Source organism: Sorghum bicolor, chromosome 5 (assembly GCF_000003195.3).
Source record: "Sorghum bicolor cultivar BTx623 chromosome 5, Sorghum_bicolor_NCBIv3, whole genome shotgun sequence".
NCBI lineage: Eukaryota > Viridiplantae > Streptophyta > Magnoliopsida > Poales > Poaceae > Sorghum > Sorghum bicolor.
In genome coordinates, this window is record NC_012874.2 from 4,267,451 (window position 1) to 4,281,124 (window position 13,674).

A 13,674-nucleotide genomic window follows, 5' to 3' on the forward strand; every position below is an offset into this window, starting at 1 on the left:
CTGAATGGCTTATCTATACACTTTGCTTTCTCATGCCTTTATGCAAGAAAAAGAAATACTACAATACTATATAGTATATTTGTTTAAAATCTAAACTGTCCCACCACCCCCTCAAAAGCATACACGACCGCATAATTTGCACTCCAAGAACGCCTTTCTGAAGGTCCATATAGTCATCATTGCTAATGCTCCACAGTATGATGAGGGTGTAGATCAGAATGTGTACAACTATGTAGGAGTAGGAGTATATATATATTCACAAAGCAACTAGCAATACTCAAGTTTTGTGTTTCTGACACATGCCATATTCCAATTGTGCTGCCTTTTTTTTCTTTATATTATCCAGGTATTGTCTTGTTTGAAGCAACTTTTAGCAGTTGTACTACTGGTGTAAAGCTTTGCACAAAGTTGTGACAGGTGGAAATTAAAATGGCAATAGCATAGCTGGAGATAAATCAGCATGAATGAAACTGTTGGCTGATTTTCCAGCTGTTATTCTTGTTTACTGCAAGATAAGAGCAACTAACGTGATGCTGATGCCTTGGGTTAATGTAAGACAAAAAGATGACAAAAAGTGACATTAGCTAGTAATATGCAATCAGCGTGTGGCAACTCCAAAAGGTCTCACGAATAAGGGCGCAACTGTTAATTACTCTCTACATTAAAAAATAATGACATCTTTTATCTATAAATGATCAATTTTAAGAGACAAGTTTGAAATTGCCCATCTTTGTCCCTTTTAACAGGGCTGACAAGTTTAGAAGTTTGTGAAAATTTTTAGTACCTACATCTAATTAAAATTGTTCATCTTTGTTGTTTCTTTGTCCCTTTTAACATAATAATCATATAGATAGTCTAATCTATATTCTATTTGATATAAACTTCACTTACCAATTATTTTTATGTTTTATTTATATTGATTTTTTCTTGGATTAACCATCTACTAGAGAGAGAGAAAAAAAAGAGACTATGGTCATCAAAACAAGGATTTGCTATGAATAAAAGGGGAGCTAAAGTAATTCCCCATTTTGCCCTTTGTGGAAGGAATGATGGCTGTCTCGGGAGCCGCGAAGGCAGGAAAAAAAAAGGAGAGAAAAAGAAAAAGGAAGGCAAGGAGGACGAAAGCGAGCGAGAGACACACACAACAGTGACACCACCACAAGCAGCAAGGAGAGGCCGCCCGCAGAGCAGACCATAGAGAGTGGAGAGCAGCCCGCAGCAGCAGCAGCAAGGCTGAGCCGCCGCCGCCAGCTGAGAGCTAGTAGAGCATCCGCCAGTCCCAGTGGCGGCAGCAGCTAGCGACAAGGCTGAGTGAATCCGAGAGAGGAGCGCAGCGCGCGCCGCAGCCGCCGTGGCTGCCGTCGCAGGCGCCGCCGCCGCCGCCACGGTTTGTGAGAGGCGCTCGACTTGTATTCACGAGGAGGGCGGCGACGACCCCCGCGCGGCAAAGGAGCTGAACACTGGCCCCGCCCTGTGATTGATGGCTGCTGCCCGTGCCCCGGCGGCGGAGAGGGGAGGCGTCGTAGGTGCTCCGGAGGCGGTGGCGTGGAGGGGCGGCGGTCTCCGCGCGAAGCAGGCCGGTCGCGCCAGCTGCCGCGGCGCCTAGAGCGAGCGCCTGGACGCGGTCTCTCTCGCAGCTAGGGTTTTGGCGCGGAGGGGCGCCGGGGTTCTTCTCGTTCTAGCGGAGGTGCTGGAGGAGGAAGGGGGGAAAAGGAGATGGCGGTCGGGGACGCGCTGCGACGGCTGTGCGAGGAGATCGGCTGGTCCTACGCCGTCTTCTGGAAGGCCATCGGCGCCGCCGACCCCGTGTAAGCCGCCGCCACCGCCTCCAGATTTTCTTTGGTGTCTAAGCTTTTTGCCATTGTGCTCCCGCTGAATCTTGTGAAAAATCTAAGCTTTCTTGTCATTGTGCTCATTTTCCTTCGTTGGTGTCCTCGTCCTCGTACCGAAGTTTTTTTGGGGGGGTTTTGTGCTCATTCCAGTCATTCTTTTTTCCAAAGCGTCAAGTTTTCGTTGTTACTCTGTTCTGGAAGCTCGAAGTTTCGAAGATGGGAATATCTGAGCTCAAAATCGAACAATTTCCTGCAAATTTCAGATTCCTAAGGTTGAATAGTTGGGGGGCTCTGCCTGTGAACTTATGAGCTGCTGCGGCTCATTTTCCTGTCATCCAATCTCATTTCCCCCCTTGGAAATGCGCAGGCATTTGGTTCGGGAGGACGGCTACTGTGGCCACACGTCATGCCCTGTCGGATCTGAGCCTTCTGAATCTCTGCCCAGCGACGCCGCCGGGTGCTCTGCTCCTGCTGCTGACACCATCTGCTCGCTTGTTAACAACGTTATGGCGTCGCAGGTTCATGTCGTCGGACAAGGGTAAGCACAAAAAAAAAAAAAGGCAACCGTAGCCGTTTCTTGCTTTTATTAATCTCTTTGTTAGAACGCGATGATCTTGGTTGCTCCTTGGATTCGGATTCATGGCGGCTGCGCCGCGCCTGTGTTTTTGTTTTGGGCAGGACCGTAGGCCGTGCCGCGTTCAGTGGCAATCACCAATGGATCGTCCACGGTACTGCCAATGGTCACGGGCTCTCCTCCGAGGTACGGCCAGTACTGAGTGCTTCTTCGCCCCTTCTGAATTCTCTCCAGTGAAATAAATGCGAACCCAATTTTCAGTTTTGTCTGGTTCCATTTTGCTGCCACCTCATTTAAAGCACTGTGGGTTCAACTTTTGTCAGTTAGTGAGCTGCTTTAATTTTGGTCTGCTCACACTGGACCAAAAATAGTGGCAAATGACGCAAGCACCTGTTGTAAATAAATTATGATTGTGAAAAAAATAAGGGAGAAGATCTTGCTCCAAGTTTGTCTTTAACTATATTCTGTCCAAGTTTTCAAGATCTTACACCACATGTTTTCCAATTTGATAGGTTGCTGCTGAGATGAACAATCAGTTAAGAGTTGGCATTCAGGTGGGTAGAACTGAAATGGTAAAAAGTATGTAGTCGCCATGTGCTTCTGGACCTCATTCTGAACTTCTGCTGTGCAGACTATTGCGATCATTCCTGTCCTGCCACGGGGTGTCCTACAATTAGGATCTACTGGTTTGGTAAGGCCACAAAGCTCTAGATCATGCTAGAAAAGTAGAGAAATTGTTGAATTATTCGTCAAAGTTGTTGAACACTATCTGTTAAAATTTCTATGTAAAGAACATAACTATCACACTAGGCTCCAGAAAAATAATTTCCATCTGTGGGTGATTGTGGAAGGTGAAAAAAAAACAATAGTGCATTGCTGAATGAGTACATGCCATTCAAGATTTTGCATATGGAAACTACAAGACACGATGTTTGGGCCATGCTGCTCCAAATCTGAAAACCTATCTTTATGCTACTGCAAATTTCAGAATGTCTTCGTGGTGAAATTCATACCATGTATCCTCATTCATGATGGAACATCTAGAAACCTTGGCATATAAAAAATTTCCCACTATATACTGTATCCTTTGTTGTGATTGGTGCTGGAAATTGTTGTGAAGAACATAAAAGATCTCGAAATATTGTTTTAACTTCCTTGTGATGGTTGGTAGTAGGGTTTTCTTGCTTGCTCTCTAAATATTTGGAAATTGAAATAATCAGCTGATTTTTGGCAGGTTATGGAAAACACAAATTTTGTGATGTTTGCAAAGAAGTTGTGTTCTCAGCTAAACAACCGTTCAAGCATGGCTGTATCTGCTTCAGCTAAGAACGGTTCAAGTCAGCATGGTCAGTCGCGTCCTGATACTGCAACTGTGTCAACTAGCACACCGCCACATGCATTGCTGAATGCATCTTTGCTTAAGGTTGTGCAACAGAATGGTCACCCTGTTAGAGAGCACACTGTCTATGCTAAGCCTGATCTTCGGTTTCTACAACAAGCATCCTTCTGCGAGAGCCAATTTGGAAGAAATTTATGGAGTGTTGGTATGAACTCAAGTTTGACCTCCCCAAGCTTGACATCAGTTAAAAATCATTCACTCTTGATGAACAACATTGGGCAGTTACAGTTGAATAATAATGCACATTCATCAGCAGATTTAGCAATGGCAAGAGATATAATATTAAAATCCCTTGTGCGCCAGGACTCTTCTGTCTGTGAAAATACAAACATGAATATGCACCATGGAAGATATGTGGTATCCAATGATATAAATGGTCCTGGGAATTTTGATTTTCTCCCTGTAGGTGCCAGAGCAAGCAGAGCCAACTTATCTACCAGTGTATCGAGTCAAATATTGGATCACGCATCAGGAACATTGCAGCAAAAACAGTCTCTAGTTCCGTTCAAGGTTCCCCAATCTTCTGAATTGGCTAAGAAAATGGAGAGCCCTGAAAGTAGGCCATTTCAAACTCCTTCAGTTCGAACTTCTGAATCTGATGGTCAGGTTTCTAACAGTTTCAACATGGATCAAGAGAATCTATTGAGTAGGTCAAACAATGTCCGACAAGACCAAAAGATTAATAGATTTAGTGATCCAAGTGCTAATGTCAGCACACAGAGAATGAAGAACAGGGATGGATGTGAGGCAGGAATGCCTGTTGAGAGAGCTTCCTCGTTGCTCGTGGAGCCTGCTGCAGATAATGACTTGTTTGATATGTTTGGTTCTGAATTTCATCAGTTCTCCCACAATGTTGGTGCTGATTTGGTCACCTGGAGCGGTACAGAGTCTCAGAATTCAGATAGAGATGTCCCTGAATCATCAATATATCTCAATAGCTCACCCCTTTTCAGTTCACTAGACAATGAGCTTCACTATTCTGGTATCTTATCACTAACTGATACTGATCAGCTATTGGATGCTGTCATCTCAAATGTCAATCCAAGTGGTAAACAGTGTACTGATGATAGTGCTTCTTGCAAGACTGCATTGACGGATGTTCCTAGCACATCTCATCTTGGTTCAGTAGACTTGAAGAGATGTGAGTCCTCCGGCATGCCTTCCATGCTAATTAAGCACGAATTGGCACAGTTTGTTAAACAGCCATGTCTCTTTGATAAATCTGAGGAGGCCTGTCTTTCCCAAAATAATGGAATGCACAAATCTCAGATACGTCTTTGGATTGAGAGCGGTCAGAACATGAAATGTGAAAGTGCTTCAGCTTCTAATAGCAAAGGTCTTGATACACCAAGCAAGGCAAATCGCAAGAGATCTCGACAAGGAGAAAGTCCTAAGCCACGGCCTAAGGACCGGCAACTGATACAGGACCGTATTAAAGAGCTACGTGAGCTTGTACCGAATGGGGCAAAGGTATGCTCTTGCATGAATTGTCTGATGATAATTTGAAAGTTTGAATTATATATATTATCTACAAACTATCTGCGATAGTGTACTAACAATTGCAAATTTATGTCAATAGTGTAGCATTGATGGTTTGTTGGAGAAGACAGTTAAGCACATGCTTTTCTTACAAAGTGTGACGAAGAATGCAGACAAGCTCAAGGACTCTACTGAGTCTAAGGTATGCACATTTTTGGGTTATGATAGGTGTAAGATAGATAGTGATGATATAGCTTACCTGACAAAGGGGGATCTCAAAATATTTTACTTGATGCTCTATAGTTGGAAAATGTCCTTAATACAAAGTCTTCTTCAACCAGATACTTGGTAGTGAAAATGGCCCCCTTTGGAAAGACTACTTTGAAGGTGGGGCAACCTGGGCTTTTGATGTCGGCTCTCAGTCTATGACATGTCCAATCATTGTTGAGGATCTTGACCGACCTCGTCAGATGCTTGTGGAGGTAATGAGTTAATGACTAGTCTACTACTTATTGTTTATGGTAGTATAATGTTTCTCCAGAGCACAAGTAATTGTGATGACTTGGTTCCCTCTGCAGATGCTTTGCGAAGATAGAGGAATCTTCTTGGAGATAGCTGATTTCATCAAAGGACTTGGATTGACTATCTTGAGGGGTGTGATGGAAATGCGCAAAAGTAAAATCTGGGCAAGATTTACTGTTGAGGTAATACAGCTAAATTGGGTAATTAGGATTCTTTCAGTTCAAAAATATAAAGTAATAAACAGTAACCAGAATGGAAATCCAATGTTATGAGAATATGCTGATGAATACTATTCTCTGGATTTATGTTACTGCTGATTCGTCGATTTCCTTACTGATTGAGGCTGTTTCGTGCAGGCGAACCGGGACGTAACCAGAATGGAAATCTTTCTATCACTTGTGCGCTTGTTAGAGCCAAATTGTGACGGCAGTGGAGCTGCAGAGAACGCTAACAACATGAACATGCCTCTTGGTTTGGTGCGCCAACCTGTCATCCCAGCAACAGGCCGCATCCAATGAGACTATAGAGCAAACCCTCAAGCATCTTCCAAGTGCTAAGAGCAGGAGCTCAGCTAACTTCTGCCATGACTAGCATCACCAATATGCCAGGCACCACCAGCTTTCCTGAAACATCTTAATCTGTGCAAATGTGGCATCCTTCACGAGACCAGATCGCCGAAATGGAAGACGGAAAAGAAGGCAAGAGTGATCATTAGGCAGTGTTTTGTTTGTATGATCTTAGTTTGTTTGTTAGTTAGTCATGTTTGGTCATATATTAGTGGATTTTTTGTACTGTTATTCAGAATGGAAATTCTTGGGTTGGTTTATTTCACACAACAAAAAGATGGAATACCACCTCTGTTATAAGTCTCCTCACATCAGAGTATCAGACTCAGTTAAGTATGACTAGTGAAAACCTATCTGAGCTGAATGGTCTGCAAATGCTGAATGGCTGCTGAACATATCAGGAGAAGGCACTATTATAGGACACTCCTTGGCAATCTTAACAGCCTGGTCCATTTGGAAGCAAAGAAAAGACAAAATTTTCAAGAGAAACGAAAAATCTGTGGTTGATCCTTCTCTCTGAAATCATCGATGAGGCTTACTTGGGGAAATCGGTAGAGGCAGAAGTTTTTGTTTTCCTAGTTTTCATTGTACACAAATAAGTAATCCACTTTAGTCATCATCCAGAGTTCCAGACCCAGCAGTCTTCTGGTTCTGGTGCTTGTAGGTGCATCTTGCGCATGTAACTCTTCTCCTATCTTATTATATAAGGCAGTAATCATCCCTTATATATGTGCGCAGATTCTGAGTCATTGCTCTGATCAGGTTATTGTGTATTGTTACTCGCTGCTGCTGCCTGCCAGCATTCAGAGGTAGATCACTTGTTCTACTGGAGCATGGTTATCCACAATGTCATCCATCCAGCAGCACATGGTGGTGCTGCCAATGAGTTGGAATGCGCTATGTTTACAGTAAGCAAAACAAATACTGAATTACTGCAGATTACTTCCAAGTCCAGTTCCAATATACCCTTTCACATATTTTACTGTATACCCCCCAATCCCTATGATCTACATATAAAATCTTGTACAATGTTTGGGTATCTACTAGTTACCTATCATCCTATACCTATATACATCGCCCCCATGATATATATCCCATCTTTACATTCCCAAAACCTATAGCCCAAGCTTAACTGCTTTATACATGCAAAGCATATTTAGGCTTGAACAACCCTTTATTTCTATACAAGCTCTAAATTAATTAATCGATGGAGAGATTGATTAATTTGCGTGGACGGGCGACTGCTATGCTACGTGTCCTACGAGCTAGGCCACGAAGTCCCTCATGAGCTGCGCCGCGAACGACTTGGTGCTCTGCATGTTCATGTCGTAGCCGCCAGCGCCGGCGCCGTGGCTGCCGCTGTCGGCGCCGGCCGTGGTGCTGCCCATGAGGAACGACGCGGTCTGTTCGGCGGCGCTGCCTCCGGCCGCGCCGTGCGGGAGGCCGAGCGTCAGCGACACCCCGCCGTTCCCGGCGAACGCGAACGCGGCGGGCTCCGCGGCGAACTGCCCGTACGGCCCCGGCGCGAACAGCGAGTACCCGCCGCCGTCGTGATGGTGGTGGTGGTCCCTCGCTCCGGCGCCACCGCCGCCGCCGCTCTCCATGAACTTCATGAGCAGCTCCCGGTGGCTGACCTCCTCGTGCTGCTGCCTCGCGGCCGCCGCGGCCTGCGCGTGCAGCGCGGCCATGTCGTGCACGTGGTGGAACGCCGGCGCCGGCGGCTCGTCCCCGCGCGCCTTCTTGAGCCTCCTTCCCATCGCGTCGTCGCCGTCGTCTTCATCGTCGTCGTAGAACCCCGCGTGAGACTGCTGGTGGTCGCCACCGCCGCCGAGCTCGAGCAGGGAGGAGCCATGGATGCCCTTGTTGGTGGACGCGCTCTCCGCCGCCCCACCTCCGCCTCCCACGCGCACCACCGCGGACTTGGACGACATGGCGTCCGCCCTCGGCGTGACGCCGTCGACAGTGTCCCCGCTCTTGCTCCCTCCTCCACCGGACTTCCCCTCGTCGTTGCCGCCTCCGTCCTGGTCCTTGGTCTCCTCCAGGTACATCTCCTCCACCATGGGCTTCCATAGCCGCACCCTCGCGTTGATGAACCAGTTCGACACCTATCAGAGACAACAATTTTGTTTTCTTCGAAAGTTAATTTACACAGAGCCAGTAAAACTGTCAAATTGATGATAAGCAGGACAGGAGAAGAAAGAGATTAAAGATAGACAGGTTTACCGACCTGACTCCTGGTGAGGCCGGTTTGCTTGGCGAGCATGATCTTGTCCGAATCCTTGGGGTATCTGCGTGACGACACAGGGATCCATGCGGACCAATTAGAGGCGGACACGATGAGGTGAGATGCTGCCAATGCATGGTGGCGCCACGCCGTGGGCACGAAAGCAAGCAAAGGAAAGGGGCAACAGGAGGGGGAGTACAGGGGCTCATGATGAGAGGGAACTCACGGGTGCAGGAAGTGTTCGAAGAGCCAGGCGCGGAGGATGGAGACGGAGCGCTCGGGGAGGCCGCGCTGGGGCCGCCAGGCGCCGCCCTGCATCATGCCGAGCTGCTGGAGCGCGCGCTGCTGCCGGAGCTGGTGGTCGATGTAGCGGAGGCGGGAGCCGACGGTGCGGCCGCCGGCGGCGACGGCGGCGTCCGCGTCCTCGCCCAGCGCGCGGCTCGCGGCGCGCACCTGCGACGCGATCGCGTCGCGCAGGCACCGGAACTGACGCGAGATGGTGCGCAGCGCCAGCGCCGTGTACGTCCGCGCCGACCCGGCGCCCGCCGCCGCCTCGAACGACGACGACACCGCCTGCATCTGCCCGTGGTACTGCCGGTACCGCTGCTCCACCTGCATATGCATGCCGCCATTGTCCACGACGACGACATCGCCATGCACCCCAACAGTGTCAGTCAGCCATTGACCACTTCTTCATTCATCAGGGCGTGCTAGCTAGCTACTGGCCTACTAGCTAGCTGATTATTAAAGCCTTGTTTAGTTCACCTCAAAACCAAAAAGTTTTCAAGATTCTCCGTCACATCGAATCTTACGAATCTTACGGCACATGCATGAAGCATTAAATATAAACGAAAACAAAAACTAATTACACAGTTTGTCTATAAATCGCGAGACGAATCTTTTGACCCTAGTTAGTCTATGATTGGACAATATTTGCCACAAACAAACGAAAGTGTTACAGTAGCGAAATCCACAAAGTTTTCACATCTAAACGAGGCCTAGGTATAGCTCGTTAATTAGTGATGATCCATCCAATCCAACCAACTGTTCGTCAACAAACTCTATCAATGCTGATCGGTGCAATCGCAACTGCTACACTACACAGCTCCTGACATGACATGTACATGTCTACTCATGCACGGGGAAATGATGTATACAGATATACAAGAGAGATGGGGAAAATTGAAGAGATAGCGAAATTTATGTTTTTCTTTTAATAAAAATAATAAAAAAAATTGGTATTTGGTAGTACTCGCATTCAGATTCAGCTGGCAGTACAGGGTACACTCATGAAGCAGGCTACTGCAGACAAAAAGAGACACACATTTGATGAAGCAACGAATTGAAGCTTGTGTGTACTGGCATGGACAAAGTACAGCCAAAAGAATGGAAGTAGTTGAATTTAATTTATTTGCGCAATCATGCACGCTAGCTCCAATCTTATCTTCCAAGGATTTGTTTGCTAAAAGACCTCCACTTGCCATATATTTCATTGTAGTAGATGATAGTAGAGGATATGGTTTTCATTGCCACTAGTTATGTTAGCTAAATATGTTCATATATATAACTTCTATATTGCACTTTGTCTTGGATTATATTGTTTTCATTCTCTTCCACTCAAAAACAAAATCTATTGCTTTCGTTTTACTATTAGAACCGAATGAACCTCTTAGTTGTTACCCCAGACGCTTAAAATGAAATTAAGACATTTCAAAAGAAAAAAAAAAGAACAGAAGCTAAGTGGTGATAAGGTGTACTAATAAGAATCTCTAAAGTATTTTCTGAGAAAGGGGAAATCACAAAATTAAGTAGGGGAACAATAATTGGTATTGATACTACAGCAAGTTGATACAGCATGCATGCTTGATTAAGGGAAGGATTTAAAGTGGGGGGAAAAGTCTGATATATATCCATCAAATTAAATTAAAGCCATGCACTGTTCCAACAACTTGTGTCACTCATCTTTCAGAAAAAGAAACAGCATAACAAAGATAACCGAAAGGCAAATGGTTCCTAGCCTTTTAATAAACATAACAGTGTCTTAGACTGTAGAGGCAAGCAAAACAGCAAAAACATCACAAACTATCTCTTCCTACCAAATTATGAGGCAATATAACAAAAAACTTTCATGAAAAATCAACAACCCCCAAAGCCTCATCACCAGCAATCAAAAACAGGTTCTTTAAAAATATCTTATTTTTGAACACGATCGAGAGAAAGACATCAAATGGAAAATAACTTGTGAAATTAATCTTAACTAGTATGAATTGAAGCAATATATACACTGTGCTATTATGTATACTGGTATACTACTGACCTCGTCAAGCATGTTGATAAGCTTGCTCTTCTTCATCTGCAGCTCCTGCCGCTCCGCGGTGGACATCTCCGCCGCGCCGCTGCCGCCGCTCTTTGCGCCGGAACCGTCCTCGGTGCCGCCACCGGACACCCCCTCCGAGTCCTCCTTCTTCTTCACCGCCGCCAGGCTCTTGGTCGTCGTCTTGTTGGCGTCCTCGACGCCCTTGCTGACGCTGACCACCTCGTCGAGCAGCTCCTGCGCAGCCTTGAGGTACTTGGAGCTCATCACCATCTGCCCCTGCGACGTGGCCGACACGCCCAGGTGGTACTTGCCCGCCTCGTCGGTGCAGCCGGGGCCGGCCACCGCGGCCACCGTGACCGGCGGCGGCGCTGCCTCGCGGGACGACAGGCTGAGCACGGCGCTGACTCCACCCGCCGCGGCGCCGCCGGGAGTCTGCGCCTGCGTTGGCGACGACATCGACATGTCCGCGGCGACCGTGGCCGGGGTCCACAGGTTGTAGCCCGACGGCGGCGCCTGCAGCGGGATGCCGACAAAGTGCTGCTGCTGCTGATGATGCGCGGCCGACGACGGCGACTGCTGCTGCTGGTGGTGGTGGGCGAAGGACGCCGGCGTCATGGTGGTCACGGCCGAGTTGAGGAGCATCATGTTGGTCGCCCCCGGCGCCGTGGACGCGCCGCCGTCGTCCGCGTAGCCGGCGTAGCTCGGGTTCATGAGGTACAGCGTCTGCAGGCCGTCGGTGCTGGCCTGGATGTCCGTGCCGGCGCCGCCGTGGTAGTACGCCGCCATCGCCTATACGTCGACGACGCCCCGCCCCCAAAAACCTTGGCTCTGTGCTCTAATTCGTGCACGAAATTCTCCTCCTCAACTAATAGCTTGATGAGTGCAAGATCACAAGCTTGTGGTTTTGCCTGCAAAGAGGATCGAAGAACACAAATCGAAGAGATTAACACATAACACCTCAGAGGAACGAACGAGGGAAGAAACAAAACTTATTAACAAAAAAAAAAGAGAATACCAAAGCAATGATTTGAGGAGTCGTATGTGGAGTGAGAAGTGAGATTGGATCCATGAAGAGTGAAGGTAGCAGGAGGGGGAGAGAGATAGCAAGAGTGAAGCATGCCAGCATGTATATATGCATGGAAAAGGAAGAACACAACACTAAGCTAAGCTAGCACTAGCTTAGCTATATCTAGAAGAAGAGGGAGAGAGCATGAGAGAGATGTGGAATAGGCATCAGTATCAGAAAAAATATATATTAATAAGGGAAAGGAAAAGGCAGGCATCCATCCATCTTCATCAAGTGATTTAACAAAGAAACGGGGGTTGCACAGATGTCAACACAAGCACGCACACATACACATCACTCAGCAGAACAGCTGCCTCCTCCTCCTCCTCCTCGATCACCATCTCTCTCACCTCTATCATATCTATTTCTCTATGTCAGTTACCTCAGGAATTGATGCAGCTAGCTCATGAGCTCCTCCGGCACGTGCTGTCCGTCCTGTCTCTCTTGCACATAAGAAAAATCAGCTGCCTGCTGCCTAGCTTCACACCTCTCTCTCCTATATTCTTTCTTCTTTCTATAGGGGGATAGAGAATTGGAGAGAGAGGGTTGTTGAAGATCCTAGCTAGAAAGAGGCAGGAGGAGCTTGGGGGATGAGGAGGGGAGAGGAGGAAGAAGGGTGATGTAAGAGTACCAAGGTATCAAGAGCATGAGATCACTCATGTCAGTGTTGAGTGCCTGCAAGAGTTCCTTTATTTCCCTTTTGCTCTCAATCTCTCTCTACAGAAGACACCGGCCTATATATCCCTCTCCCCTCCTTCATCCAGTCCTCTCTCATCTATCTCTCCTCCAGCTGAAAGGGAAAGAGCTGAGGCTGGGGGAGGGAGACCAGCTAGCAGGCCAATTAGCAAAGTCTTTTAGAGAGAGAGAGAGAGAGAGAGGAGAGAGAGATATGAAAAAAAGACAGTGGAGGAGGGATACCCACCTCCCACTTCCAATATTATCCTCACACAGCCCCCACAACTTTCCCCCCACTTCCCCTTTTTATTTTCTCTCTAGATTTCTAGCTAGCTACAAGATTTTTCTCCACCCTTCTCTCTCTCACACACGCTTTCTCTCTCATGGAGCAACGCAAAAGCATTTTAGGTGTGCAGACCCATCTGTACAGTTTTGGCCTTGGGTGACCAATTTGAGCACACAACACAATCAGAAAGGACTGGTGTGTACAAGTAGGAGTGATTGTGCCTTCAAATATCAACTGTGCATGTGGACCTTTATGTCCTGTTATTACAGGCTCAATTGACACACCTAGCTATATTGGACTGCAAATAGAGATCTACTTTTTCACTAGAAAATTGGTTACATTATTAACCTCACCCTCATTTTTTTTATTTCACAAGACTGTACAAAAAGAAAAGAGAATTCTTTGTTTTCCACAAGCACAATGATTTTGCTTAATGAAAGCTATCCAGGCTGTCATGTTTTTCTCTTATGCAAACAAGACATTATATATATCCATGGGAGATATTTTGCAGAAATGAACAAGTAGTGGCATGCATACAAGAAATTATTTCAGCAAAATTATTGGACCAATTGAATTGAGTGTTTTCCATAAGGAAAGGTACTACTCCATGTTTTCAAGTTTCAAAGTCCATGTGATTTGACATACTTTTTTCTCCTCATCATTAGTTGCAGAGAGAGCCGCCATAGTACTACTATGAGATCTTCCAGAGAGAGAGAGAGATTGAAGATGATCAG

The 13,674-nt window shown here is 46.7% G+C and overlaps 2 protein-coding genes across 6 annotated transcripts; one reads left to right on the top strand and one right to left on the bottom strand.

The window, feature by feature from the left end:
• On the top strand, nt 1,108-7,097 carry LOC8070660 (transcription factor LHW). Of its 2 annotated transcripts, none has more exons than XM_002448987.2 (10): nt 1,108-1,808; nt 2,200-2,370; nt 2,511-2,592; nt 2,919-2,960; nt 3,038-3,097; nt 3,641-5,275; nt 5,385-5,486; nt 5,626-5,766; nt 5,863-5,988; nt 6,163-7,097. In XM_002448987.2, exons 1-10 carry the CDS (start codon nt 1,717-1,719, stop codon nt 6,322-6,324), a joined length of 2,613 nt encoding a protein of 870 aa, XP_002449032.1. In that variant the 5' UTR covers nt 1,108-1,716; the 3' UTR covers nt 6,325-7,097. The 2 variants fall into 2 exon arrangements, with proteins under 2 accessions (XP_002449032.1, XP_021317175.1); XM_021461500.1 differs by lacking the exon at nt 1,108-1,808 and adding an exon at nt 1,837-2,104 and having other exon boundaries at nt 6,163-6,795.
• LOC8070661 (BEL1-like homeodomain protein 1) lies at nt 7,275-12,943 on the bottom strand. 4 transcript variants are annotated; one of them, XM_021461501.1, is made up of 5 exons: nt 12,271-12,943; nt 10,914-11,821; nt 8,823-9,208; nt 8,600-8,660; nt 7,275-8,477 (listed from the first exon to the last, which is right to left on the bottom strand). In XM_021461501.1, exons 2-5 carry the CDS (start codon nt 11,697-11,699, stop codon nt 7,638-7,640), a joined length of 2,073 nt encoding a protein of 690 aa, XP_021317176.1. In that variant the 5' UTR covers nt 11,700-11,821; nt 12,271-12,943; the 3' UTR covers nt 7,275-7,637. The 4 variants fall into 4 exon arrangements, with proteins under 4 accessions (XP_021317176.1, XP_021317178.1, XP_002450321.1 ...); XM_021461503.1 differs by having other exon boundaries at nt 12,611-12,942; XM_002450276.2 differs by having other exon boundaries at nt 12,362-12,942.

What these genes read in the sequence shown, in the direction of transcription:
- LOC8070660 (XM_002448987.2), top strand. Translation starts at nt 1,717, where the DNA reads ATGGCGGTCGGGGACGCGCTGCGACGGCTGTGCGAGGAGATCGGCTGG. An exon ending in GTCACGGGCTCTCCTCCGAG is followed by an intron (nt 2,593 to 2,918) that starts GTACGGCCAGTA and finishes CCAATTTGATAG; the next exon opens with GTTGCTGCTGAGATGAACAA. An exon ending in TTGTACCGAATGGGGCAAAG is followed by an intron (nt 5,276 to 5,384) that starts GTATGCTCTTGC and finishes TTATGTCAATAG; the next exon opens with TGTAGCATTGATGGTTTGTT.
- LOC8070661 (XM_021461501.1), bottom strand. Translation starts at nt 11,699, where the DNA reads ATGGCGGCGTACTACCACGGCGGCGCCGGCACGGACATCCAGGCCAGC. An exon ending in TTATCAACATGCTTGACGAG is followed by an intron (nt 9,209 to 10,913) that starts GTCAGTAGTATA and finishes ATGCATATGCAG; the next exon opens with GTGGAGCAGCGGTACCGGCA. An exon ending in TTCGAACACTTCCTGCACCC is followed by an intron (nt 8,661 to 8,822) that starts GTGAGTTCCCTC and finishes GTCGTCACGCAG; the next exon opens with ATACCCCAAGGATTCGGACA.